At 42.3% G+C, this 25,175-nt stretch overlaps 5 protein-coding genes across 6 annotated transcripts; 2 read left to right on the top strand and 3 right to left on the bottom strand.

The window, feature by feature from the left end:
• Nucleotides 1-619: 619 nt before the first annotated feature.
• Nucleotides 620-1,773, bottom strand: LOC144711178 (large ribosomal subunit protein eL34). The gene is made up of 4 exons (XM_078585098.1): nt 1,604-1,773; nt 1,375-1,454; nt 997-1,106; nt 620-900 (listed from the first exon to the last, which is right to left on the bottom strand). The coding sequence occupies exons 1-4, from the start codon at nt 1,680-1,682 to the stop codon at nt 807-809; spliced, it is 363 nt and encodes a 120-aa protein (XP_078441224.1). The 5' UTR covers nt 1,683-1,773; the 3' UTR covers nt 620-806.
• A 627-nt stretch (nt 1,774-2,400) lies between these two features.
• On the bottom strand, nt 2,401-3,928 carry LOC144711330 (Cysteine proteinases superfamily protein). Its single transcript, XM_078585285.1, has 2 exons — nt 3,758-3,928; nt 2,401-3,440 (listed from the first exon to the last, which is right to left on the bottom strand). Exons 1-2 carry the CDS (start codon nt 3,841-3,843, stop codon nt 2,630-2,632), a joined length of 897 nt encoding a protein of 298 aa, XP_078441411.1. The 5' UTR covers nt 3,844-3,928; the 3' UTR covers nt 2,401-2,629.
• Nucleotides 3,929-22,158: 18,230 nt separating this feature from the next.
• LOC144710855 (HNH endonuclease) lies at nt 22,159-24,176 on the bottom strand. 2 transcript variants are annotated; one of them, XM_078584685.1, is made up of 5 exons: nt 23,805-24,176; nt 23,677-23,715; nt 23,513-23,612; nt 23,337-23,439; nt 22,159-22,503 (listed from the first exon to the last, which is right to left on the bottom strand). In XM_078584685.1, exons 1-4 carry the CDS (start codon nt 24,174-24,176, stop codon nt 23,357-23,359), a joined length of 594 nt encoding a protein of 197 aa, XP_078440811.1. In that variant the 3' UTR covers nt 22,159-22,503; nt 23,337-23,356. The 2 variants fall into 2 exon arrangements, with proteins under 2 accessions (XP_078440811.1, XP_078440810.1); XM_078584684.1 differs by lacking the exon at nt 22,159-22,503 and having other exon boundaries at nt 23,284-23,439.
• On the top strand, nt 22,554-23,347 carry LOC144710854 (uncharacterized). The gene is made up of 2 exons (XM_078584683.1): nt 22,554-22,727; nt 22,814-23,347. Exons 1-2 carry the CDS (start codon nt 22,602-22,604, stop codon nt 23,300-23,302), a joined length of 615 nt encoding a protein of 204 aa, XP_078440809.1. The 5' UTR covers nt 22,554-22,601; the 3' UTR covers nt 23,303-23,347.
• LOC144710852 (uncharacterized) lies at nt 24,175-24,955 on the top strand. The gene has a single exon (XM_078584682.1). The coding sequence runs from the start codon at nt 24,175-24,177 to the stop codon at nt 24,829-24,831; it is 657 nt and encodes a 218-aa protein (XP_078440808.1). The 3' UTR covers nt 24,832-24,955.
• The last annotated feature ends 220 nt before the right edge of the window (nt 24,956-25,175 follow it).

The following is a 25,175-nucleotide window of genomic DNA, read 5'->3' as shown; positions in this document are numbered from 1 at the left end:
GGGACGATATGAGACATACTGATGTAATAATTTTCCTTTGTGTATCATTAATAATCATTCACCTATTATATCTTTCTTTTTTTCTCGCCTTCTTCCCCTAGTTTTGGTATGAGACGCAAATATTCTGAACTAGAGAGTGAGTACATTTAAATGTGAATACCACCGACGGACTTTCTCCAAGAGACGGAATGTTACATTTTTCTGTTCATCTTAATTCATTTTTGAGATCAATGACCTTTTGCGAATCTCCTCGAATGAGAGACGCCAACGAATATAAATTAACAAACACCTCAGGAGAGAATTAGAGAGCCTTACACGCATTGGACAATTTTATGACTGGTAGTAATTATCTAACACTGCGAGCAGGAGAGACTGTTTAGTTTTTGGACGGGAAACACATAAATGCTAGGGAAACACTAACATTACTACTGCTAAGGAGGATTGTTTGAACGGAATGTCCAAAGTTGTAGACAATTCAAGCGAAATATTGATCTTGGTTGGCAATTGCTTGATACAGGAAGTATGTCGTCTTCTTGAAATACATAGCACATTGAAGCTGGGGCAGCGCCACTCCAGTTCAAACTGGTCAGTGAAATATTTTTGCAATGGTGTAAAGGAATGAAAAACAATGGCTGCTAGAAAAAAACTAGGAAACAAATGTTGAACATCATCCATAAACTCACAAAAATGAGACAAGAAAACGCACGATACTGATAGAAAAAAAAAGTAAACGCCAGGAAAAAGGCGATGCCGGGCAGCCCACGCGAGAAGAGTCGGAGAACTTCCTCGCATCAAACGCCGGCTTTCTACTGTTTGGCGGCCAGCTTCTCCTTGGCCTTTTGGATCTTCAGAACCTTCTTCACGATCTTCTGTTCCTCGACCAGGAAAGCCCGGATGATCCTGATCAGCGCAGATATTTCAGAATATATAGGTAAATTATACTCAAATATATGGTCCGATGAAGGGCTGGAAATGATTAAAGGTTCAGTTTTTCACCTCTCACGAACTGCCTCGCCGGATAGGACGCCGCCATAAGCCCTATTCACCGTCCTCCGGTTCCTGGCCAACCTCGACCTCTTGTACTCGGTGGGTCGGAGATGCGGAATCTGACAAGCAATAACACTTTAATCCAATGCAAGGATGAAACGTCAACGGGAATTCAGTCAAGAACAGACGAACATGACAGGGGAACACAATTCATATGGTTAGTATTATGAGAAGGAAAGAGGAAAAAAGATCATGTCCTGAACGAAATCTGGAGAGATTAAACTCAAAAACTAAGTTTTTGCTGACTAAACAACGTTGGCCGAGAACTAGAAATCTGAGTTATTCTGAAATGTAGTCATAAAACTCAAATAAGATGAAATCGCTTACCCCTTGGATCCTCTTCCCAGTTACTGGACATTTGGGGCCGTTAGCCCTCTTCTTCGTCGTCTGGTAAACCAATCTCCCGCCTGTAAAACCCGGAGATCAAACTCAGAACACGAAAGTCGAAACTAAACGCAACCATTGCAAGAAGGAATCAACGGATGGCTCCGACGAAAAAATCAGATGATACGATTACAACTCGAGAAGAAGGAGATGATGGAGGGGAGACACGTACCGGGAGTCTTGACGATCCTGTGCTGGTTGGACTTGGTGGCATAGCTGTGCCGCCGGCGGTAGGTCAGCCGCTGAACCATCTTCGTCTATCTCGGCAGCACACCTCGCGCTTACCTCCCCCTTCTCTTCGAGCGCCGCTGCAGAGTTTTTCCTCTGCAATACTCCGTCGGCTCTTATTCTACCCCCCGGGCCGTCTGTATACTTTCAATTCCTGCCCTAGATCTGACGCCTGTTATCGCGTCCATCCGACGGTCCGGAATTCTCACACAATATACCATCTTTCTTGTCGACAATTTTCCGAATAACGCGTCGGAAAAAACAATCGAAATGTGCGGTTATAACCTATGGCTATATTATTATTTTAACTACATAAATAAACAAATTAAATGTATCTAGTGAGCTTATACACTTTTATAGACAAATTTGATATTATATACAAATAGATATATATTACTTATAACAAAAAGAGAATGAAGATTTATGATGCAATACGGAAAAATCATTCAAAATATTGCTTTAACAATAGTGTATACTGTTAGTTAAGAAAATAAAGTAAATCTGGTTAATTAATTCCCATATTTTTGATATGGCAAGTCATAAGTTTGGGATCAAAATTATAGGCAAAATAATAAATTCATGGACAGGGGAAATAAATTCAGTAGCTTTATGGCGGGCGATTAAATGTTACTAATCAAATACGCGAAAAAATTTAAATAAAACGGCGGAATATCACTATTTCAAGATTTGGGTGGTTTCCGGACATCATAAATTGAACCATGACCCGAAATTAGAAAAAAATGATAGAAAATAGGATCTCCGTCCCAAAACTAACCATGAAACATCAAAATTTTAGCCGTCTTAGTCGCAATTCTTCAGCCTCATCAACTTCAACATCTTCACCTACGCCATCTTAAACAACACTATCACGATCTTCGTCTGCACCATCATCGTCCAAGCCTCCACCATCGTGAAGATCAGGATCATCATCGTCGCCAGCAATCTTGTAGAGAGATAGATGGGGTTTGTTCTAAGAGCAGGAGGAGGAGGAGGGGGAGGGGACGACGGAGTTGTAGTGCTCGCCGAGGCCGTAGGCGTGCCTGTGGAAGGAGAGGAAGATGGAGGGGGCGGCGTCCTTGAAGTCCTTGCCCATCTCCACCTCCGGCAAGTCCCCGGAGAAGACGACGATGTGCCGCCGCAGGCACGCGGCCAGCGCGCCCAGCTCCAGCTCGCCGCCCCACGCCGCCGTCCCCTCCACCTCCGCGCAGTACCTCTCGAACCCCTCCGCCGCCGCCGCCGCCGCCCCCTCCGCCAGGAAGAAGGGCAGGAACTCCGCCGCGTGGGCTCGCATATACCGCGCCGCCATCCGCCGCAGCGCGAGGTAGTCCGCGCCGCCGCCGCCGCCGAGCTGGTCCTCCACCGCTCGGTAGAGGCAGTGGCCGTCCGGCTTGATCTCTCGCACGGCCAGCCCGAGCGGCGCCAGCTTCTCCTGGAGCCGCCGGTTCTCCTCCGCCCGCTCGCTGACGGCGCCGCTCTGCTCGTCGCGGATCCTCTGCTCCCTCTCCGCCTCCTTCTGCGCCTTCTTCTCCCGCCGCTTCGCGCTCTTGCTGGCCCTCGCCGGCGCCGCCTTCTCCTCCTCTTCTTCCTCGCCCTTCTCCTTCTCTGCCGCCGCCGCCGATTGAGATGCGAGCTCCGCCGCGTGCCTGAGCTTGAGCTCGGCGAGCAGCCGCGAGATCTCCTCCTCCACCTGCTTCTTCTTCGCCTTCTGCTCCGCCTTGCTCCCCTTGGCCGCCGCCTTCTTCATGCCCATCTCCTTGCTCTGAAGCTCCGCCGCCTCCTTCCTGCGCCAGGAGAACCGCAAGCGGTCGACAACCCCCACCAGCGTAAATTTCAACAAGCCTCTTCTTCGGCGCAAATTCGGGCGGAAAACCCCGGTAGAAAGACGAGGCCCAGACGGGGCAGAGACGATGGGTCGACCACCCATCAACCCATCAGTTTGAGCGCAGAGAAAAACGTGCGAAACATTCGAAAGAGGGGATTTTGAGCAAAAACGAATGGGGGGATTGAACAAACACCGCTGCTCGAACAGCGTCCGAGATCGGCGCCGGCCGAATGAGATGGCGGAAGCGAGATTGGACAATAGGCGGATTCCCCTCACCTGTGCCTGGCCAGCATCTCTTCCATAGACTCCGTCACTCCGTTCTGCTCCGCCGCCGGCGATTCTTGCACAGTCGCCTCCGCCATCCCTTCTTCTGGAGAGAGAGAGAGAGAGAGAGAGAGAGAGAGAGAGAGATTTTAGGTATTTCTTCACCTGTCAGGAAGAGACGAGAAGAAAGATGCCGCCATTAATGATATTATCCGGCATGCGCAGGCCAGAAGGAAGTAGGGATAATCACAGAAAACCCCACAATCAGGTATCGTAGTTATTATTTGAAAACTTTTAACTTTAAAATTATTAAGTTCTGTTCATATTCCATTCTATAGTAAATTGACTGTAAATTGATATGTTCAAATATTGATGTCAATGAACTTTTTATGGACATCGGATATTAGGCAGACCTTTATGTCAATGACTATTTAAAATACTTTAATAACGTTAAACCTACATTAATAATTGTTGACATCTTTCAATTTATAGATATCTAGTAGACATAAATATGCAAATATTGACATAGATTCAACGTATTTTTCAAATAGACATGATTTAATAGTATATTATGATGGGTGATGACTTATCACGGCTCTTATATCTTATGGTCTAAAATGAACTCTATAATTTAGGTGAATGCGGGAAATGAGATGAATCTTAAGCTATGGAAGCAACAAAGCCATCCACTATTTTATAGATACCTGACGAACATGATTTTATAGATAGCTTTATAAAATAAAATAACGATATAAATTTTAAAAAAATATAGAGCTAGATTCAATTTATGACACTAAAAAACATAATATGATGTTTGATGACTTTTTAGCATATGCCGTATATTATAGTAATAATCAAAATCTGACTTGATACTATCTTTAGATCATATTTTTATTATGACTATAATATACGACATATGCTAAAAGTCATCAAACGTCACATTTTGTTTTTTTAGTGTCACAATTTTGAAAAATAAATTGAATATTAAGTCATGAAAATTAAGATCATATTTTGGTTATGACGATAATATACGACATATGCTAAAAGACATCAAACATCATATTATGTTTTTTCTAGTGTTATTTCTATATTCCAATATCCTACACAGATATCCTTTGAATAGGAATATTTAAAACACACATTTACAAATTAATGATCATGGTATTATTATATCATCTTATTTTATTCATTGAGATCATGTATTCATGGATTTCATCATAAGCATTACACGTACATAATAATACAAACATGATAGTGATGAGCAATGAAAAAATGTGAAATGTATGATTAACTTGAAGGTGAAATATATTTCCATTAATGGGTAAATGTAGAAAAGAGATTACTCAAGCCAACCTAAAAATTTAGGCAAAAAATTCTTTTAGATCGTTAGATATTGCATTCTTAATTTGGATCATGATAAGCCATTCAAATTTTCTTTCTCCTTATCAATACACATATCATATCACTGGCATGTCGTTGAATGCTCATATTTCCCAATATTTTAACCAATTTTTGTTATTTTAAATAACACTCTTTCCATTAGCAAAAGAATGCATCCTCAGATTCTCTGAAAAGTGTGCTATGTTATTTGCATTGATCATGTTTCACCTGATCAAAATTTCTCACTGATACAAGCTTTCTAGGCCTTCAAAATATTATTTATTATGATTAAATCAGAGAGTATTATGGATGTGATAGATGTAAACCTTTATATAAGCTTATGATAGAAGAAGACGAGAAGAGTGGTGGTCACACGAGATGAAGATGATAGAGTGGTGCATGGTGATGAAAGTAGTGAAATGGAAGTAGGGTGAGGATTGAAATGGGGTAGATAGAGTTCTAGGTTTTCTTAAATGAAGGGCAAGGAAGACACATGATGTAGATGGTAGAAGATGATAGATAGGGATGTATATGGATGAGCATGGATGTTGGTGATGGATGGGAGTGATAGATGAACTATCTAAACATGTTGAAGAATAATAAATGTAAGGCAAGAAGGTAACCTTACATCCCTAGGTTCAATCAAGATCAAGGCATCTCCCTAATGCAGATAAGCCTCACTACTTCCCTGTTAACCCTCTCCAAAACTTTACTTTCTTTCAGTCTGCCTCTCTAGGAGGAAGATTTTTTTTTTTACAAAGATAGGGAATGGATAGAGGGCATAAAGACAAAGCTACCCTTAAATTTTCAGCTCAATCGGAGTTCTATATCATCGTATATATCAAGCTTATAAGTTGTACAATTCTGAGCTATTGATTTAATTTAAATATTATCTGTCATCGTCACCATTGTTGTCGACACTATTGTGCCACTTCTTGGGTTGTTGTCATGAAATGCTTACAACTAAAGGTGATGAATGCTCCAGATCATTACTCGTCACCCTCAATCAGTGGTTGTCGTTGTGCCATGTGTCCCTGAAGAAAAAGACAAGAGGAAACAATAAAAAATAATTAACTAAAAAAGTGTGTGAAGCAGCTGCACGGCAGCATGTGCCACATCAGTGTGATCCCTTTAACATCCAACAAAAGGGGGACACATGTGCACCATATGTTCACATGTGCGCCACATGTACACATGGTGCTACGCGTCTCATGCCATATAGGATGTTGTAGTCATATTTGACTAGTCAAACAGGAAAAATATTTTTTTGGTCTTCGCTTGGTCTCCGCATTGTATTGATTGCAAAAAATGCCTTTTTATTGGGTCACATCCACCCTGAGATTAAAATACGAAGTGCAAGAGTCGTTAGTATTTAATGCCATAACAGCTTGGTATCAATGATTGGCTGATGCAAATCATTAACAAAGGTTGATGATTGGTTGTCACCAATCTTAATCCTAATTGTTTGTTGGTCACCATTGGCTAAACCGGACGACGACACATGCCATCACAGAAATAAAAGGCTTATAAATTCTTAGTCAATTAAATATAATTTTTTAAAATATATATATATTTCGACTATGAAAAGTCAAATATGTATGAATATAATTTCTAAAAATTCAGAGAAATTATATTTTGACTCAAAAAATAATTTTCATTCAGAATATGCTGTCATAAAAATCCCTGAAATACTTAAAAATTCATAAAATTCAAAATATAATTCCAAAAATAAATTTAATCATTTAAGCTTGTTAACACACATATAAAATCAATTGAATGCAAATAAATATGTAAATAGGGTCAGATTAACCTACCAAAACTGCATGTTATCAATACTCCAATAGACGTTCTATCTTTTACTCATATCTAGGTGAGTCTCTTAGATGTGACAGCTCCCTATTATTCAACCAAAAAATATCAAATGTTTATCAATGAAATAGGGAGATGAGGCTCCTATAAGGATGAGTATGGTGGATGGCTCAAAAGAAAGTGTTAGCATTTCAACAATGGACCCTTGTTGGCACTTTCTAGCATTTGATGGTGAGTTGGGGTGCTTGGATTTGATCTTCTACATTGTATGTGGCGGCAATGATGGTCTTCACCAGATCAATGGTTGTGGAGAAAAGTATGAAGGCAAGGGTGATTGTGAATGCTTGTGAAGATTGGTGTTGTCTAAACTAGTTCTTTGGGTTTGAACACGAATGAAAGCTGTTATAATTCAATGAACAGAGGACCAAAATAATCCTTCTGAGAATGGATTAAGATGGGTTTTGGATTTACATTCTATTTTAATTATCGTAGCCTTTTGTTTCCTTTGAAATATGTTAGTAATTTAATGGGGTTTAATTGTGTAAATAAATAATCAATATTTCAGAATCCTATGATAGGGAAGGAAGTTGAATTACTGGCAGGAGCAGCTAAGATCAGATCTTTTGGAATCTGAAAACCTTGCCATCCTTACTAACAAAACTAAATTAATCTAAAAACTATTGAAATTTGATTTAGGTAACATACAAACCTTGTTTTTTAATGGTTTTCAAAAATTAAGTAAATGATTTGAACAACGACAGCTTCCACATCATAAAGACCTCCTTTCTAGCCAAGAAGATCTCTTCTATGAATTATTTTAATGTATGCTACTCTTGAACTTGTTCTGGTATACTTCCCAAGCTTGACTGAGCAAGAGTGATGGGAACAGACATATGTTGATTTGGACCTGTCATTATTAATTCGTGCTAAAAAAAGTAAGGACATTCTGTTTTGACAAAAGACACGTACCATAGTTCCATTCCTTTACGGCTGCTCTCCTAATCATTCATTTATGTTATCAAAGTCACGAATTTTCATCCCTTTAAGGCTTGTTGTGGGTGAGGAGGGATTGTACCCTCTGACATAGTGGTTTGTAGCCATGTGCTCTATTTCTATGAGATACAATCCTCACCCCATCTCCACAGGATCTATTAAAGATTACCCTCTAAAAGGAACCTTTCCTATCCTTAGCCATCTATTTTTGGTTAAGATACAAAGATGTGAAAGTGCTTTATAATAACAGCGGGAGATAAGAGATGTCATAATTGGGGTCTTGAATAAAACCTCCTTCACATTTTTCATTTTATTTGATTTTTCTTATTTTATGAAAGAACATTTGTTAAGATTTGTTAATCATTTTAACATCTAGAAATTTCCACAAGACCTCCCTTATAGTATCATTCCCACCATAGAATTTAACCGCCAAGTTTTAGATGGATTGGTGTGGTTTTTGTATGCCTAGGATACCATAATACTGAACCATGACTAAAGAAAAAAGGCATGAGAGAAAACATATTCATATTGGCAAGTGATTGTGAGGCCCTATTCTTGACTAGAAGTGACACCCAAAACTATATGCTTTCATCCCTTGGATAGATAGAGAGAGGGCAGAGTTTTTGGTTTTATAATGTTGTCAAGCAATTGAACAATGAAAATAGACGGTGAATGCATCATTGAATTGATCAGTTAATGTTTAAACAAGCTTTGAATCTCCCATCATGTTAGGATTCTTCAGCCGAATACATTCACTACACTTCACTTGACCCCGAACATAACAATAAATGACTCATCTTGTCATGACCTCATTGTTGGGTTCTAGAGGCCTAGATCTGGATGAACAAATCAAAACGATTCGCAGGGGAAGACTTGAACGAATCCTATGATAGGCGAAGACTTGAACAAATCTACAAGAACATTGAACTAAGTACCTTTCCATGGATCGCATCCGTGATTTCTTGGATCCCGAAGTGAGCCGAGTCGAGCTGCTCACATGTGCAACCTCTAGATCTATCCACGCATTCCTCGGCACGTTGGATATCCTCCTTGTTGACGAGCCCCGTTCAATCTCCGTCGTCATCATTACGTCGTCCCGATCGCATCGAGGAGGGAGAGGGGGTGTGGGGAGAAGGGAGAAGAAGGGGAAAGGCCCCTGAACAATTCTGGCCTGGGTAAATTTCGTTCAGGGCCTTCCCCTATTTATACTAAGTAGGTATTTTTCATAAAAACCCCCAAAACTTCAGTTTATCTTCTGACGTCCAAAAGACCATTCGCGTGTGACCCTCTAGGCCCATGTATCAGTCTAGTTAACGACTCTAGTGGCCCAATAACCTTTATTGGCCTTCCAAATTAATTAACTATATCATTATATAGATTAATTAATGTCGGATCGATTTAACCCAATCGATAGGTTGGGACTCCGACACATGGGGTGCCAAGCTACACCTCGTGTCCTAAAAGAAGGAGTGTGTATCGGCTCACTCATGGAATCTGTTCATCATCGATTACCGTGTATGTATAATCCCTCATCCACTTGACGCTCCTTGGACGACTTAGGGTATGGCCAACTGTCAAACCCTAATCGATCATCCGAGTTAGTACTGAAGCATTCGGAAATTATCGGAGAACTCTTCTCTGATATTTCACTGCCTTGGCCAAGGACTTCCTCGCATCATCTTCCTTGAGTTGTCACCTCTTATACGGAGGGTGGAAGATCCCATCTTGACCACTCAATCGCCTTCATGAACTTCTTGATGCAACCGAACTAAGACCGTTTAGAATCCCATGATTAGAAACTCGTTGGCCATAGCCAAAGTACAACCGTATGTTCACAAGATATCTTTGGTGTCTCAGGTCTAAGGACAACTTACACAACCGTGACGTGAATCGGCCTGATTGACAATTTGGTATAATACCATTCAGGGATTTTTACGGATCAATTCAGTGAACTCTTTCCACTAAAGAGCACCCACTAACTATCCTTAGTGTCTCCACACTAATGGCTACGGGACAGGCCATACTCATCATATAAGTGAGGATAGATAGTGCTATTCTATGTCCTTCTTACGGATACTTTGAATAGGAATGTTTAGAACACATGCTCAAAGACCAGTGATCTCCGTATAATGATCTCATCATAATTCACTAAGTCTGATCATGTATTCATGGACTTCATTATACGCATCACACGTGCACTATAATGAATATGTTCTATTAATGAATATGGAATGAGATGTCGAATGTGTGATTGGCTTGCCGGCCACATATATTTCCATCATTAACTTGGTTAATTACTATCATTGTTTATAATTAACTTACACAATAATATTTATAATGAACCCTCTATATAAAGATGTAAATGTTGAGTAAAGGGGTCATTCACAGGGAAAGAGAGTTAAAGGATTTAATTCAAGATAATTAGAGTATATTTTTAATTGATTTAATATTTATGAGGTAGAATAAAAAGGAGAGAGAATATTAGGAATTTATACCTAGGGAAGAGGGGTGAGACAATTCTACTTTGTCCCCTAAGTTTTTGCTAATTTTCTTTAGTTTGGGGCTCTTATCGTCGGTCTATCTATATAGATGGAAAGAGGATACAATGAAGAACCAGCCCTCAAATTTTGAGCTCAATCCCATGATAGGATTTTCAGATATCAAGGTTTCAATATGGAGCAATCTAAGGTGTTTGATCCTTTTAGCCAACTCTTTGTGGACAAAATTTACAGAAAAACTCTTCTGTTTTGCAAAATTTTATTTGGATGCTGCTCTAAGTAATATTTGGATATATACCCCTCCACTCCTATTTCACCTAGAAAATAGCAATAAACCCCTCTATTATTCCAAAATACCAAAAACTTTAACAAAATAGGAGATTTATGCGTGCAAAAATTACTGATAGCAGTTTTAGAGCCTTTTCATCATGTTCTCCATTAAATAATTTCTAGAAAATTCATTAAAAAGAAAGAAAATTCAGGAGAATATACTAAATACATTTGTTTTCAGTTTATTATGATAACATGCAATTATAATAATTTTAGTGCAAATAAGTATGCAAAATGTATGAAAGTAATACTGTAAACTACATGTGATCAATGCTCTCCCTTCATGTCCTCCATAGGGATAGTCTACATGTAGTCAAAGTTCCCCAAACACTGTAGGACCTTACATAGTTTTGATCCACCAAAATTTTCTTGTTCATCCTCACTCCTAAAATTTCACTTCACAACTTGATTCAGATGTTCAACTTTAACACTTGACTTTATTTGCTGGATAACATTTCATTGCTCTTAAATTTTACCTTTTCTACTCGTCCCTTGAAGAACATTCTTCAAGATGTGTTGCTCCTGCTCGTAAATACTCCTAACATTGTGCCTAAAGAAGTGTCTTCTTATCCACGCTCATAAAAGTCGCGCCTCCAATATTGATGGTGCCCTTTTCGAGACTATTGGCTTGGGCTGAATCTACTATGTTATCTTGAATCCCCCTCCTTTTGACGGTTGAGATCTTGATTAACTATTTGACTTGTAGCAGGTTTTGGGAGAAAAAAATAAAAACTCTGCCTTTATAATTTTCTAGGTGTGACATCACCTACAACAAAAATAGACATTCTGAAATAAAATAGAGACTCCCCACAGAACAAGACTTCTCATTATTTCAAGTAATCCTCTGAGTATCAAGTTTTATCCGATGTCATTTAATTTTGCCTACCCATTCAACTTTTGTGCTGTCAAAAATGGGATTTGAACCCATGATACAATCTTATAGTATGTTGATTGAGAAACCAATGCCTTAAGCCACTTAGCCATACCTCCAAGTTGTTGATCGAATGTGGTAGGGATTTAAACTAATCTGATTCACTACTCCGTCCTCTGCGTGCGCTGAAATGACTTTGTGTGCACTGAAAAGCACCCGTTTTTCTCTTCAAGATAGAATCAAGGATAATTATGGGACACACAGACTATTCAATTAAAAACCAAAGCATAGAAAGTTGAAAATTGAAGACTAAATGAATGGAAAACTGGTTAAAGGATCATTATCAATATTGTTTATTTCAAACCCAATGGTCTAGATTAGTACCAATAAAATGGAGAATAGAGAAAAACATTGTAATTTTAAAATAAAGAATAAAAAATAATAGAATCATGAATAAAAGATTCAATAATATCGGAATCATATAAAGAACCAATTACTTCATTATGCGAAACAATATTATTACCGAATAGACTCACGGATAGGACAAAAAAATTTATATAAACTAATAATATGATCTCTAGCACATAAATCTATGAATGATAAGGATGGAGGGGACTCATATATTTATGCATTGCCATTACAAGTAAAAACAGACTCTCAATTCCATATAATATCAATGCACACAAAACACATAAACCCAAATCATTTCATGCAATAGATGATATAAAAGAATCTAGTTTATAAGTGGGAAAAATTGAATGCTAAATAAAAAGGTAAGGAACAACAAGTTGTGGATAAATTTCCCATGTATGCATGGGTTTACGAGCAGAAGCGAAAGTGGGAGCAAAAAACTGATCTCGAAAAGTCATAAATATCATCTTAGAATTGTGATATATAGTCACTTTGTTACCTGCTCTCTAATATTCAAACTATTGGATGAAGGGAGCTAAGGCAAGCTTCCCCTTTATGATAAGGTTATGAAGTCAATGGGCAATCTGACCAAATTAACTACAAAAGTACGTGGACCAAGTCTCAAAAAAGGAGCTCCGCAACCATGAATTCTTCTTAGTTTTGGAATGAATAGTTATTCGTTCCTGTTCATAAATTTGCCTCTGCTCCTAAGCACCTGGTGTCGCTCACTCCTAAAGTAATTCTTGCTAATTGACAAGAGACTCAAAAACTTCCCACTTTCCGACTAACAAACTCAAAGAAAATAAAGTGTGAAAATTCCAAACTGTATTTCTGTACTACTTGCTTTCTGATCTACCATGGGCAGGTGGATGACTTTACTTGCTCAGCTGCCCAAAGAGTAAAAAGAGTGGAACAGATCAACTTAAACTTCACTACCTTTCTTACTCTTTTTTGACAATAACAGGTTATGAAAGAATGTACAATAAGCCAGTGTGATAGGCCAGATAAAGACTCAAGTTTACAAGCGGGAGCATTTATAAGCAGAAGCGACAGAAAGAGGTGTGACTTTAGGAATGATGAAGAAGATGATTCATATTACAAAGTCTATGAAAACAAATATTCAGCCACGATGAAGAGAATGAAAAAGAAAACCCAGTTACTAAGTTAAATAATTCAACTTTTGATTTTTTTTAATTCTAAAATCAAGTATGAGCTTTGAGAAGGTTTATAGAAGATAATTAAAGAATGAACTGAGCCCTGACTTTAGGTTTGACTTAAGGAGAAATAAATGTATGTCAATAAGTGAATTTTCTCATTATTCATTATTTTCAGGGCTTTTCAATGTATTCGTTTACAACAATAAAGAACCATCGTATTTGGCGTAGTCCTTGTAATTTTATGCATTATTTATCCTTTCATTGGTATAAATTGGAGTAAAAATATCACCATATAGGTGAAATCATCATAAACCTGCTATTTGGTTAATGAACAGTAGCTGATAGGTTATTCTAAGCATGAGTTATGAATTTTTGTTGACAATGTTTTCTGAAAATAAAAACATATTAATAAAGTCCATTTCTCACGAATTTGATTCATAGTTATTGCGTCGCTCCTAAAGTAGCACCTTTTTTTTTTTACTTTTCACCTGTTTGACTTTGTAAAATCTCTCTATCATGCCTCGTGCTTTTGATTTTTTCAATAATCTTTAGTAAAATCAAGGTTAAATTATAAAAATGTATATTTTAATCCGGCACTGGACTAGCGGGAGATCATTTGAAGGTGGACAGAGAAACAAAGGGGCTAAAGATTTAATAAAATAGACCTTGTGGGTTAACCTTGTTAGGATACCAGGATTCACGTGTCCAAGTCCAACAAAAACGGTTGAGATCATAAGTGGCCTAGACTTATAACTTTGGTGTATAATGAGAGACACTTTGGGGAAGAAGAATATTAGGGACAAGAGATACGGATTTCTCCAAACTTGTATCAAATCACTATGTCAACTCCTCTTCTTTTGTGTTTTTTATTAATTATAATTTTCTATTGAGTCATAAAGACCCATGTATTCAAATATGTTAGACAATTAAAATTATAAAAATTATTAAATAATCCGACTCAACCCTCCCCCCTCTTAGGCATTCCATAGTTTCACTAAATGCAGAGAAGTAAAAGCTAAAGTATCTAACTGAGAATGTAGTATTTTATATAAAATACTATTTATACTAACCATATAATGTATATTCATGTTTGTTTAACCATATATAATAATATTTATTTTCCAATTGATATAATCACAGTATGTATGTTACTAACCTAGCCGCGCCATCAATCAGACCGTCCATGCCCTTGACCATCAATAATTTATAATTGAGAATAGTGTTTGACATAAGTTTTTAAGGCATGGTGTGAGTTAATAAATGTCCCAATATATACATGATACCATTTGAAAATGCCAATGATAAGGGGAAAGTAAATTAGCACTATACTATAATGTCATACCTGGATCGAGCAATCTCAAGGTTGACCTTGTACATACCGATGCTCAGTGGTGCCAAATCCCCAAGGCCAGCTCAAAATTTGTAGTAAAATTATTGGTTACAGTGCATAACAACATCATTAAGGATATTCTTTGTTGAGCTATCTAGAGAAATTACACTTTGTATGGGTGACAATTTATGCCCATCCTCCACACCTCACCTCATGTGATTCTTCAATGGCACGGTCTCTCATTGCGCAGAATTATCCATAAGTGAACAGTTGGCATGCTGAGCTGATCCAATCATTGATGACCATGATATTTGACAAGTAGACCCTGCCAAGGTGTAAAGATATTTTCAAGTTCAAAGGCTTACCATGTGATTGGTGATAAATCTGGTCTTTTGGTTCCCCCACCAAAGTCGGTGGCATTGACCAGTTAGTAGCATGCGACACCTTGTGATGTCCTTCCAAATCATGGGTAAGGTCTGTTGTAAACATGTAACTGTATTCATACTAATAATTGTGACCCACATTTTAGAGTGGTGCAATGAGGGTTTTACTTCTCTGGGAATAAAGTGCCACAGCTTCTACTGTACCAGTGGTCTGAACGTCACAAAAATATGATAATTCAAACCTGATGATCCATATATGATCACATTGTATATCACTACCTCCTACTTGTCCCCATATTCTTTGGTGACACCATCCTCTATAATATCAATAATGACAATTTCACCATGCAAATACGGTGGGAGTATAGCAGAGTGGGATTCTAGATACGTTAAGCACCATGCAAATATGAAGTGAGCATCATGCAATGGGTGGCACTAGGTTTTGGGTTCTCCTCAGGCATCTCATGACCTCATGAGTGTGCATGTGCTTTCCACCAAAAAGGAATGAATTTCTCCTGTTCCAAATCTCCTGTAGCGTAAAAGGTACAGTAAAAGGTATGTAAGGTCTTCAATTAGAGCCATTACATGCATATTTTGCTCATTAAAATATGATTATGTGTTAAATTCCCATCCATTTAAAAGATGTAGATATATGTGAATTAATGCTGCTCAGTCCACATTTGATTTTTGGCAACAAAGTATTGAGAATTATGTTCTAATAAAATTTAACTTTTTACTAAGTGAAAGAATATTGATATCATAATTGGTTCACATTAAATGACATCTTGAGTTATAATCTCCTGATAATAACTATTTAATCCACATTGGATCGAGGAGACTTTTCGCACTAACTATTTAAGTTATTGTCTTTTAGTATACCTGGTAATTCTTCATCGTCCATGAAAATTTTCACAATAAATCTTCTCTCTCACATTCATAAGGTTGGGATGGTGTATTCATCATTCACTAAGTGCATCAAGATGTGAATTTAAATCGTAAAAAAATAAGTGCACTTATGAAAGCCATCATAATATTATTGAATTTCAAGTGAATAAATAATGATACTTTCGACGTGAATTATTTTGACTATCTTATTTCTAGGGAAGGTCATTTCATGCGACCGGTGCAATATCGGTCCGATGTGTGGTGTGGTTCAAAAGTTTGAACTGCACACTATGGACCTGCCAGATTAATCGCATTGGGCATCGCATAGAGGTCTGTGCGATGCAAATGTCCGGTTGTGTCTGAATTTTTTAAAAAATATATATTTTTTCTTCTCTCCCTTGATCATTCTCTCGCTCCTCTCTCTATCGAGCTTCGCTCTCGCTTTCTCTTCTCTCTCCCTCTCACATAACTATCGTTCCTCTCTCCGTCCCTCTTTCTCTCTCTCTATCGCTCGTCTCTCCTCCTCTCACTGCTAGACATGCTCGTTCGGTTTGCTTTGTGTGAATTGGTGCATTCTGTTCAGATTTCCGAACAGAACAAAGTTGAAAACAAGCAGAACTTCGCACAGACCCCTGTGAGGTTTGCACTGTGCGAATTGTGCAATTTTTTTTGTCTAGAAAAAAAAGAAATAAAAATGTACATCCCTCACCCTACTCCCTCGTCGGCCGTCACTCTCCCCGTCTCTACTCTCTCATCCCCGTTCTCAATTTTTAGGTATTTTTCATCCCCATCTTCTCTCCGTGCCTCGTCCGTAGCCGCTCTCCCAGCCCCCCCTGCTCGGCTGCTCCCTCCGTCCCTCGTCGGCCATCATTCTCCCCACCTCCCTTCTCGGCTGCTCCCTCCGTTCCTCGTCGGCCGTTGCTCTCCTAGTTCCCCCGCGGTTGTTGTTCCGGCTTTCAGATCACCATCTGCCTATTCTCTCCGCGAGGTACGAACTCTCCTTTTCCTTCTTCTCATTTTCAGTGACTCTTCCTCTCCCTATTCTTCTCCATTTTTCCATCTCTCACATTCACTCTCACTCTGATTCTCTTTCTCCCACTCTATCACTCTCTCTTCCTCTAGCTCTCGTCGCTCTCCCAGTCTCCATTTCTATATATCTCACTCTCACTGTCACTCCCATTCTCTCCCTCTCCCTCCCCCTCTCCCTATTCTTCTTTCTTCACACACGTCCTCTCCCTCTACCTCTTCTTCTCCAATTCTGTCTCCACCTCTCACGATCACTCTTCCTCTCCCTCTCCCTCTCCATTTTTATGTCTCTCACTCTCACGGTCCCTCCCGTTCTCTCCCTCTCCCTCCCCCTCTCCCTATTCTTATTTCTTCACACACATCCACTCACTCTCTCCCTCTCCCTCTCCCTCTTCTTCTCAAATGCTCTGTCTCCCCCTCTCTCAGTCACTCTTCCACTCTCTCCCTCTCCATTGCTTTGTCTCCCACTCTCACTGTCCCTCCCGTTCTCTCCCTCTCCCTCCCCCTCTCCCTAATCTTCTTTCTTCACACACTTCCTCTCCCTCTCCCTCTTCTTCTCCAATTCTCTGTCTCCCCCTCTCTCAATCACTCTTCCACTCCCTCTCCCTCTCCATTTCTCTGTTCCCCACTCTCACTGTCCCTCTCGTTCTCTCCCTCTCCCTCTTCCTCTCCCTATTCTTATTTCTTCACACACGTCCCCTCCCTCTCCCTCTCCTTCTTCTCTATATTCTTCTTTCTTCACACTTCCACTCACTCTCTCTCTCCCACTCCCTCTCCAATTCTCTGTCTCCCCCTCTCTCAATCACTCTTCCTCTCCCTCTCCCTCTCCATTTCTATGTCTGTCACTCACATTGTCCCTCCCGTTCTCTCCCTCTCCCTCCTCTCCCTATTCTTATTTCTTCACACACATCCTCTCCCTCTCCCTCTTGTTCTCCAATGCTCTGTCTATACAGTTGGTCGTTCAATTATCCAAACTCTCACTCTCTCTGTATGGTTTCCATTGGCGCCCGGTAGTATCACTGTTCTGGTGCGGATTTGGCTGAGCATAGGGAGCATTTCTGAAGTCCTCCGCAAATCGGGTTGCTTAGTTTTTGGTATGTTTTACTTCTTAAATTTGACTTCGGTTCGTATTGATTTGGCTTGGTTTTTCCAAATAATTTCATCTTCTCTATATGGATTTCACTCTCTCTCTATGCCCGCGTAAATTTTTGGTCGTATTGATCATCACTTAATAAGATATATTCATCTAGAAAGGAAATTATTTTACAATGTATTGATCATCGCTTAATTGGATCAGCTAATGTTTGGAAACATTTCTGCTGCTTTCTCTCTATCTTTGTATCCCAATTGATTTATCTATCTTTCTCGTCATTTTGGATGAACTTGTAATTTAAGATGCCTAGAACACTCGATCGCATAATTCTGCTTCCTCCGAGAGCTCTGCATCGACAGAGGGGAGTGTTGGCCATGGCCAAAAGAAGAGAAAGAGAAAGAAGGAATGCGCTACACAGATACACTTCACTGAGGTGGCACCTAGGGTTTTCTCATGCAATTTATGTGCGACTCGTACCAAGGGTCGTGCAGTGACAGTAGAGTAGAACAAGTATAGTTGTAGTACGATCCTATGGCGACATTTGCTAAATGTGCACCGTAAAGAGTATTACAAATTGAAGGTTCAAGAAGGGAGCTCTTCTAACCAACCGTCAGTGGCGAACATCTTTGACTAACCAAGTACAGAAAAATTGTACTTCACTGGTCGCATGTCATAGATGACAAAAGAAGAGCTCATACGCTTCATTTGTCAATCAGCCGCACCATGGAATATTGTATGTAAAAAATACTTCATGCGACTACCGCGATACATCGCACAAGAGGAGATTTCGATTCCATCGACAAGGGCTGTGAAGGAAAAAGCTTTCAAGCTTTATACTAAGTTAAAGATCGGTAATCATGAACGATTGGCGAGTGTCGATAAAGTGGTCATTACTCTAGATTGTTGGATTTTTGCCAATCGAATCTCATTTATAGGACTCACCGTTCATTGGATAGATACAAAATGGAAAAGGTGTGAATGTGTCCTTGCTATAAGTCAGTTGGAGGGCTCGCATAGTGGGGAGTGCTTGAGCGAGATTGTGTTGGAGGTTCTGGCAGATTTTAAGTTGAGTGCAAAGGTCTACGCAGTTACGACAGACAATGCGTCGAATAATTCAACAATGATGGCACATTAGAACGAGAGTTGCGCTCAGTGAACCCCTGTTTTACTGCAAAGAGACATGTGTTGTGTATTGCGCACGTGATAAACTTAGTTATGCAGGCCGGACTGAAGGCGTTCTATGTCATCGACGATGGGCTCAAGGCAAGCTTCATTGATTAAGTAGACCTCACAAACCTTGACAATGTGTTTGATGCGGAGGAGTCGGATCCCACTGCAATTTCATTGGGGGACATTGTTTGGTGCCTAAGAGAGGTGGTTGTTGCTAAACGAGGATCGTCAAAGAAAGAGGCGAAATACTTTTCCTACTATCGACAGTTAAATATGTCAAACACGAAGAGGATCTCAATAGATTGCCCCACAAGGTGGAGCTCAACTTTCAAAATGTTACGCGGGTGCATTGAGAAGAAATTAGTTATCGATATGATGATGTCAAATGTTCTTTGCAAATGTTCTTTAATTTTTGCAGAATGGGACCTAATAGAAAATTTTATCGACTTACTCAAACCACTCCAGCACGGTAGCTCTATCGTTATTCGGAGCAAGTCGCCGACGTCAAATGAGGGTATAGTCATTATTAAGGGACTGATGAGGCACCTTGAGCGTATTAGAGTGGGAGTTACGAACTTCTCCATGCTTCTTGTTGGACACACTATGTCCGCTAAGCAAAGGAACGCCTAATCTAATGTATGTTCCGCTATGCGGGAGAAGTTAGAAAAATATGTGTCCTTATTAACACAAAATGAGGCTTTCCCTATTACCTCTCTACTTGACCCATCCATGAAGCTTCACTTGATTGATCCACATGCTAAAAATGATGTTATATCTACCATTCGCGAAATCATGGAGTCCCATTCAGTATCCAGGAATGTTGAGAGTCGACACACCAAACCATCTGCTCTATCAAGGACGAGTGATTTCATACAAATGTAGCTAGAAGAACTACTAGATCCGTCTAAACTCCCGCAAAGAGTTGATCCTATTGAGGAGCTCGACGTATATGCGATGCCCCCCCCCCCAGCTTTTGGTACAGAGGTGTTGCATTGGTGGAAGACGACAAGTAGCATGAAATTTACATTTTTCATATTCTTACTCTTTTGCTTTCCTGATTGAAGATCTGATTAATTTTACCCCCATGACAAGTAAACTTTCTTACCCCATGTTAGCATTGGTTGCGAAGGAATTCCTAGCTGTGCAAGCGACGAGTGCGGCGTGTGAGCGTCTATTCTCAGAAGGTCGCCGTGTAATCAACTACAGGCGATCGTGGCTCACGGCAGAGAGCGTTGAAGTCCTAATGATGTTGAAGTCATGGTACAACAACAATGACTTGAGAGCAGATGAGGACGAAGACGGCGATGGAGATGATGGGCCATTTGACATTCGTGTCAACGCACCCTAGAAATGCAACGTGAGTTTTTCTGTCTCAAGAAATTCCCTCTATCAGAAAGTCTGCCACAAATCTCATCTATGTACATCAATTATTTGATGACTATTGTTGTTCCAATTGAGAATGTTCCCCAACAGTTATTGTTGTTCCAACTGAGAATGTTTCTATATCTTCATTTATTTATCTTTTAAATGCTCATCGACTGTTATGTTTGTCTATTAAGGTTTGGTCCTCTCTCTTTTACTCTCCCCATTGGTTTTAAACACAATTCTTTCTGAACATTTTTTAGTGTCATCTATTGTCATCATTCATCACAGAAATATTATGACATCTCCCACAAAATGAGGTACATCCACAGCCACGTAGAGGCAATTGAGAGCGCAGGAGCCAAAAATAGGTGCGCACCACGGAGGAGTGTGTGACTTCTCCGACGAAGACTGCAAAAGAAACCCCAAGACCTGACTTCTATTGTCATCAGCTCGGACTCCGAACCAGACAGTGATGACATCAATACACACACAAACAATATAGATGGAGGCAGCATAGAGAAATTTTGCCCACTTCAAGACATATTTATTGGGATAAGTACCAAGCACATCATTACAGATAAAGATGGTCGTGCGGTGCGGAGCGAAAATTTTCACCGAGTGTGCGAATTTTCGTACGCACAAAATGCCCCGCGCGTTGTGCGGTGCGCTTTTGTGCGGAAAAGCGCACCGCACGGCGCACTAAATTCGCACATTAGAAGGATTTAAAAAATAAATTTTAATGTTATTTGGAAAATAAAATAACTATATTTAATTCTTAATATAAGTGGTGTCGACATCGGATGACGGTAGTGGTGCATCCAGTGTCGATACGTTGACGTCGTTACCACCACTTTCTCTCTTGCTCTTTCGCTCCTCTCTCCCTCTCTCTTGCTCTATCGTTTTTCTCTCTCTCTCTTTCTCTCTTGCTCCATCACTTTTCTCTCTCCCTCTTTCTCTCTTGCTCTATCGTTTTTCTCTCTCCCTCTTTCTCTCTTGCTCTATCGTTTTTCTCTCTCCCTCTTTCTCTCTTGCTCTATCGTTTTTCTCTCTCCCTCTTTCTCTCTTGCTCTATCGCTCTTCTCTCTCCCTCTTTCTCTCTTGCTCTATCGCTCTTCTCTCTCCCTCTTTCTCTCTTGCTCTATCGCTCTTCTCTCTCCCTCTTTCTCTCTTGCTCTATCGCTCTTCTCTCTCCCTCTTTCTCTCTTGCTCTATCGCTCTTCTCTCTCCCTCTTTCTCTCTTGCTCTATCGCTCTTCTCTCTCCCTCCTTCTCTCTTGCTCTATCGCTCTTCTCTCTCTCACTCACTCTTTGTCGCTCCTCTCTCTTCTTCTTTCTCGCTCCCTGTCGCTCTTCTCTCTCTCTCTCATTCTTTCTCGCTCCTCTCTCTTCTTCTTTCTCACTCCCTGGCGCTCTTCTCTCTCCCTCTCACTCTTTGCCGCTCCTCTCTCTTCCTCTTTCTCGCTCCCTGGCATTCTTCTCTCTCCCTCTCTCCCTGTCTCTCGCAATTATTTGTGAATTTGTGAGATGTGCCATGCAAATTTCCAGACAAATTTTCAGGGAAAAGATCGCACATGGGTTTTGATGCGACCGAAAATGTCACACAGGTGTGCGAATTTTCGGACCGCACCGCATGGCCTTCCCATAGTAATTTTTCTGTATTTTTTGTTAGAATCTCCAATTTAAGTTGAAAATTGTGTTTAGATGGGTGGGGAGTAACGAAATGTAATCCACAAATTTTGGTAAAGGTGGATAGGTTCTAATAGGGGTATGCTGGGGGATACCTTTTACGCATCAGGGAGAAAGTCATCCAAAAGAAAGAGAGAAAGAAAATAAGGGCTGCGACAAAGTAATCCTACGCGTTCATGGCCTAGGTGGAGCGCCCTTATCCGATGTGGACCTGTGTGACCCGCCACCTTCGGTAGATGCGCTGAACGGGCTTTATGGTGACGTTACAGAGAGAAAAAAGAGGATCAAATAACGGGCTGAGAACGCGGCTGGCCCCACGAGCCAGCCATGAGGCTGAGGATTCCCCTCCACCTGCCGACGTGGCCTCCTTTTCTGATGAAAAGGGAAAACACACAAGGAGAGACAAAGTCATCCAACGCTGAGGAAGAGACACGCAGAGAGCAAGAGAGCAAGAGAGAAGAGAGCAAGAGATGAAAGAGGAGCCGGCGTGGAAGGGGCTGGTGAAGCTGTTCGGAAAGACAATCGCGGCGGCGCCGCCGGCGGAACCCGGTAACGCTGGCGGCGGCGCTGGCGGCGGAGCAGAGGGAATTGGGAAGGTGGGTTGCTAGCTTCTTCGTCGAGGGTAAACGGGTCGTCGTTGATTTCTCAATCCATGGTGGTTTTTGTGGGATTTCGATGGCAGGCGGGGGCAATCGGCGAGGTGGAGAAGTTGGCGGCAAGCGGCGAGGCGGCGCCGCCGGCGAAGAAGCAGGGGAAGATGCTCCCCTGCCCGCGGTGCGACAGCAAGGACACCAAGTTCTGCTACTACAACAACTACAACGTGAACCAGCCGCGGCACTTCTGCCGGAGCTGCCAGCGCTACTGGACCGCCGGCGGCGCAATGAGGGACGTCCCCGTCGGCGCCGGCCGCCGCAAGACCAAGCACCCCGCAGCCCCCGCCGCCGTGGCGCCGCCCGCCTTGCTTCGGTTCGGCTCGGACGACCCCCTCTACGACTGGACGAACCCCCCCGCCGCCGCCGCAGTTTACCCTGCGGCGGCGCCGCCGGCGATTTGGGGGAAGCGCTCCAGAGATGATGACCCGAGCTGCCAGCTATGGATGCCCAAGGCGCAGAGATCTCGTGACGGAGGCCCGCCCGATACCCACTTCTCCTCTTTCGCTCTTGTAAATTAATCGCAATTAGAAACGGGTCTTTCTACGTGTTTACCGATCCATCCATCCAGTTCTTCACTGAATGAAACAACCGCCGGGACCGTCGGAGCGGCGGATGTCGCCATAGGCGGAGAGCTCCATGAAATCCATCTCGCGGTCTGCGCGGGTGGAGTACTGGGATCAGAGGCCGGTCGATGGATGGGGCGAGGGAGATGGAGACAAGGGGCATACCCGAGGGAGCACGGCAGGCAGGCGTCCTCCTCACGCTCATCTGGATGAGCTCCGCCTTTGAAATCTCCGTCTTGTTCCCCTTGGCCCGGTTCACGCTCGCCTGCGCGAGAAAGATTGAGAACATAAAACGACGAAAACGCAGAGACTGGACCAGATGGGCGTACCCGGAGGACTTGGCAGTTGTCCAGCGTGCTGAGCCCTCCCTGCGACGAGCTCCCAATTTCAGCTTAAAGAGAGAAAAACATAAAGAGAGAGAGAGAGAGAGAGAGAGAGAGAGAGAGAGAGAAGGGACCTTGGAGAAGGGGGTGATGTGGTCATAGTCGTGGCAGTAGCAGCCGGGGCAGCCGACGAGCTTGCGGAAGAGGACGTTGCCGAGATAGTCGCGGCGCCACCGGTCGGGGTCGCGGCCCTTCACCTTCTCCGCCTTGTCCCAGCACTGCGCCTTCACGCTGTGCGAGAAGCTCCTCGGATTCGCCGCCTGCTCCACGTACAGCTCGTACTCCTCCCCCGCCACCTCCACTACCGCCGCCGACGACGAGGATGACGATCTCGGCGACGAAGGGGACCCCCGCTGCCTCCGCCGCCGCCGCGGCGAACCCAGCGAAACGCCGCCGCCGCCGCCGACAGGGCCACCACCGCGGGACGATTCCCGGCGGCTGCTCATGGCGGGGCTGCCCTATCCTCTGATTCCTCTCCCCGAGATGGGTCCCCTTTTAAATGGCTTTGATGGGTACGCAAAATATCGAGGAAAAATCGCGTCTTTTTTTATTCGGGCGGCGCCGATCGGGTGGATAAGAAGACGATCTCTATCTTCGCTTTCCCCGTCAAAGATGGGTTCCCCGGCGCTGGCTCTCAAGTCCGCCGTGGGGCTGCTCCCGCGGTCGCCGCCGGCGGCACGGCGGCGGCTGGGCCGCGTCCTCCCGGTCCGAGCGGAGGGGGGCGCCGCTGGGAAGGACGAGGCAGGGACGGAGGCGCGGCGGCGGTCGGGGCTGTCGCGGCGGGCGCTGGTGGCGGCGGCGGCGGCGGCGGCGGCGTGGTGGAGCAGCGCGTGGGGGAAGGAGGAGGCGGCGATGGCGCTGGGGCCGGAGGGTCCGCTGGTGGAGGAGTTCTGGGACAACGTGCGGAGATACGCGCTGTACATGGTGACGGTGAGCACGGGGGCCATCTACACAATCCTGCAGCCCATCGGAGAGCTCATGCGCAACCCCGTGTCGGCGCTGCTCTTCTTCCTCCTCCTCGGCGGCAGCTTCTACCTCCTCTCCCAGACCCTCAGCTTCATGGTAGGCTTGAACGACTTCGCCTACGACTACGCCCCCTGAACGGCTTGGCCCCTCTTCCTTCATTCAACTCGCCTGCCTCTGTTAAAAAATTAAGAGATTCACACCGCACCTGCGCGACCTGCTCTTTATAATTTTTTCGGTTCTCGTCTCCAGTTTCCTCTCATATAGTCTGCATCTGGGTCGAGGAGGCTCGGGTCTTTCGATCTTCTTGGCTTTTAAGGATTTTGATTCGCCTTGGAGTCGTCCTAAAATTCATGTTAGTTGCGCTGTATGGAAGTAGGGCAGAAATTTTCTCTCTAAAATCTTTCACTTTTTAACGTTTAATTATCATCATGGATCCCATAAGAAGAATATTCAAGTAATTTGTAACATTTCTGCATTAA

The sequence above is a fragment of the Wolffia australiana genome, chromosome 13, assembly GCF_029677425.1.
Source record: "Wolffia australiana isolate 7733 chromosome 13, ASM2967742v1".
NCBI lineage: Eukaryota > Viridiplantae > Streptophyta > Magnoliopsida > Alismatales > Araceae > Wolffia > Wolffia australiana.
Note: the sequence above shows the minus strand (reverse complement) of the source record. Positions and strands in the feature narration are given on the sequence as shown.

Coding starts and splice junctions, on each gene's coding strand:
- LOC144710854 (XM_078584683.1), top strand. CDS start 22,602: ATGAAAGAGGAGCCGGCGTGGAAGGGGCTGGTGAAGCTGTTCGGAAAG. Junction 22,728..22,813: donor GAGCAGAGGGAATTGGGAAG/GTGGGTTGCTAG, acceptor TTTCGATGGCAG/GCGGGGGCAATCGGCGAGGT.
- LOC144710855 (XM_078584685.1), bottom strand. CDS start 24,176: ATGAGCAGCCGCCGGGAATCGTCCCGCGGTGGTGGCCCTGTCGGCGGC. Junction 23,716..23,804: donor ACATCACCCCCTTCTCCAAG/GTCCCTTCTCTC, acceptor AGCTCGTCGCAG/GGAGGGCTCAGCACGCTGGA. Junction 23,613..23,676: donor ACAACTGCCAAGTCCTCCGG/GTACGCCCATCT, acceptor TTTCTCGCGCAG/GCGAGCGTGAACCGGGCCAA.
- LOC144711178 (XM_078585098.1), bottom strand. CDS start 1,682: ATGGTTCAGCGGCTGACCTACCGCCGGCGGCACAGCTATGCCACCAAG. Junction 1,107..1,374: donor CTGGGAAGAGGATCCAAGGG/GTAAGCGATTTC, acceptor ATTGCTTGTCAG/ATTCCGCATCTCCGACCCAC. Junction 901..996: donor GGCGAGGCAGTTCGTGAGAG/GTGAAAAACTGA, acceptor TGCGCTGATCAG/GATCATCCGGGCTTTCCTGG.
- LOC144710852 (XM_078584682.1), top strand. CDS start 24,175: ATGGCGGGGCTGCCCTATCCTCTGATTCCTCTCCCCGAGATGGGTCCC.
- LOC144711330 (XM_078585285.1), bottom strand. CDS start 3,843: ATGGCGGAGGCGACTGTGCAAGAATCGCCGGCGGCGGAGCAGAACGGA. Junction 3,441..3,757: donor GAGATGCTGGCCAGGCACAG/GTGAGGGGAATC, acceptor CTCCTGGCGCAG/GAAGGAGGCGGCGGAGCTTC.